Here is a 2,535-nt window from a genome sequence, read left to right as displayed (position 1 = left end):
ATCAATTTTGCCCTCCCTCGAAAGTTTCCAAGGCACACGAGTTTGCTAAGAAACTGCCCTCAAAATGACCTAAACATTCAACAAGAAGTTGCAGTTTCCTATGATGGAGTCAATGTGACCACTAGGCAACTCCTTAACTCCCAATGAGCACTCACGAAGAAAGCACCAGCAATGATAAAAGAGTTGATTAAAGAATTATCTAAGCACTCTAAAGAATGTCATAACCCAAGGAATGACTCAACAAGAGGGGTGGTGAATTCAATTTCTGATGACATGGCAACGATGATGGCTAATTTAGAGAGCATGGATCGTAGAATTACAAAGAAGGACCAATACATCCATGGGCCTCATCTTACTAAAGATTGTGATTTGGATGAGAATAGGAACCAAAAAGTGTAAGTTTTTTATTTAAGTGGTGATAGGTATGATGACGATTGGCGAAAACCCAAGAATGAGTGGCTACCACATGAATAAAACAAAAGGCAAAGGAGGAAAAGTATAGGCAAAAGGCGAGAGGTTTTTAACAAAAGGAGGAACTGGTGCAAGAAAAGAAGACTGGTTTAGAAGCTATATTGGCACGATTTGTAGCTGCATTTGAAAAAAGACATGACGAATTAGATGCTGTCATAAGAGATCAACAGAATATGATGAAAGAGCACCAAATGGTGATGAAAGTTCAACAAGCTCTACTTCGTAATAAAAAAATTTCAATCCTCAATATTGAAAAGCAATTAGGGAAACTTGCTAACCAATTCAACGAAAGGACACTAGGCGGGCTTCCTAGCAACACCGAGTAAAATCCAAGAGGCACACACATCAATATTGTGACGATTAGGAGCAGCAAAATAGTCACTCCTCTGACCCCGATCCCGAATGAAGATCCTAAAGAGGCTCAGGAAGAAGAGAAACAAAACATGGATTCACAAACAATCAAACCAACTCGATGAGTTCTAGAAAGGATCTCGACGAGTTCCAGAAAGGAACTCGACGAGTTTTTTACTTGATGAGAGAAATAAACCTCCAACTAAGTCGTATCCACCTCCATTTCCATTCCCAAGCCGAGCTAGAAAAGATAAGCAAAATGATGACTATCAAAAGTTTCTAGAGCACATCAAAGCCCTTCAAATTAACATTCCTTTCATCGAGGCGGTTGCACAAATGCCCAAGTATGCCAACTTCTTGAAGGACCTTCTCACAAATAGGAAGAACATGGAGGAGGAATCTAAGGTGGTCCTTAATGAGAATTGTTCAGTCACAATGTTGAACAAATTGCCACAGAAGATGGGTGACCCGGGTAGTTTGACTTTGCCATGCCCATTCGGAAATTTAGTTACTTGTTATGCATTGGTCGATTCGGAGATAAGTGTAAATCTCATGCCATACTCATTCTTTAAAAAGTTGAACCATCCAGAGCCAAGACTGATCCGAATGGCAATCCATCTAGCGAAAAAGACGGTGACATTTCCAAGAGGGATATGTGAGGACATATTGGTGAAAGTCGATAAGTTTGTTTTTCCTGCAGATTTCATAGTATTAGATATGGAAGAAGACCATCAAGTGTCTATAGTTATTGGGAGACCATTCTTGAGCACCGCTTGTGCCATAGTAGCCATAAGAGAATGCAAACTTACCCTTCGAGTGGGAAAAGATTCAGTTACTTTTGTAGTTGATTGATCCAAGAAGCACTCTAAGTTTAGTGATGACACGGCCTTCTCGATAGACAGTTTGGAAAAATTATTGGAGGGATGGAAAGAAGACAAGTCAAGTAAATCCACCTTTGCTTCAGAAGATGACTTTGATGCTGAAAGAGACCTCAATGAGATAGAAAGGCAACTCGAAGAAAGAGAATACGACGAACTAACTAGAAATGTTGAAAACTCAACTCGACAAGTTTCAGAGATAAACTCGGCGAGTTGGGATGAAAAGTCGCGATCTGACGGGAAAACTGGCCACAACTCCATGAGTTCCATTACTGGACTCAACGTGTTTAGTGTTCAAAATATGAAATTGGAGCTAAACACTTTGCTGGAACACTTAGAGTATGCATTTTTAGAAGAGGGTGATCAAAAACATGTGATTATAGCTTCTGACCTTACACAAACCGAAAAAGAAGAGCTGGTGAATGTTTTGAAGAAAAGGAAAAATGCTATCGCATTAAATATTACCGATATTAAAGGAGTTAGCCCTTCTTTATTGTTCTCATAAGATCAACCTTTAAGAAGGAACGAAGTTAGTAGTGCAACATCAAAGGCGTTTAAACCTAAACATGCAAGAAGTTGTCAAGAAAGAGGTTGTCAAGCTCTTAGATGTCGGGATCATATACTCGATTTCCAATAGTCCATGGTTTAGTCCAATTCAAGTGGTGCCAAAGAAAGGAGGGATGGCAGTTGTGACGAATGAGAAGAATGATCTCATACCTACGCGAACGGTAACTGGTTGGCGGGTGTACATCGATTACCGAAAGCTAAACGATGCCACTTGCAAGTACCACTTCCCTTTTCCTTTTATTGATCAAATGCTTCAGCGATTATCTGT

The 2,535-nt window shown here is 39.9% G+C and overlaps 1 protein-coding gene across 1 annotated transcript; it reads left to right on the top strand.

Annotated features, from left to right (window-relative positions):
• The first annotated feature begins 1,158 nt into the window (after positions 1-1,158).
• On the top strand, positions 1,159-2,205 carry LOC111894678 (uncharacterized). The gene is made up of 2 exons (XM_023890769.1): positions 1,159-1,638; positions 1,684-2,205. The coding sequence occupies exons 1-2, from the start codon at positions 1,159-1,161 to the stop codon at positions 2,203-2,205; spliced, it is 1,002 nt and encodes a 333-aa protein (XP_023746537.1).
• Positions 2,206-2,535: the final 330 nt, after the last annotated feature.

The sequence above is a fragment of the Lactuca sativa genome, chromosome 2, assembly GCF_002870075.4.
Source record: "Lactuca sativa cultivar Salinas chromosome 2, Lsat_Salinas_v11, whole genome shotgun sequence".
NCBI classification, from domain to species: Eukaryota; Viridiplantae; Streptophyta; class Magnoliopsida; order Asterales; family Asteraceae; genus Lactuca; species Lactuca sativa.
The sequence above is the reverse complement of the archived record's forward strand: the minus strand, read 5'-3'. Positions and strand labels throughout refer to the sequence as shown.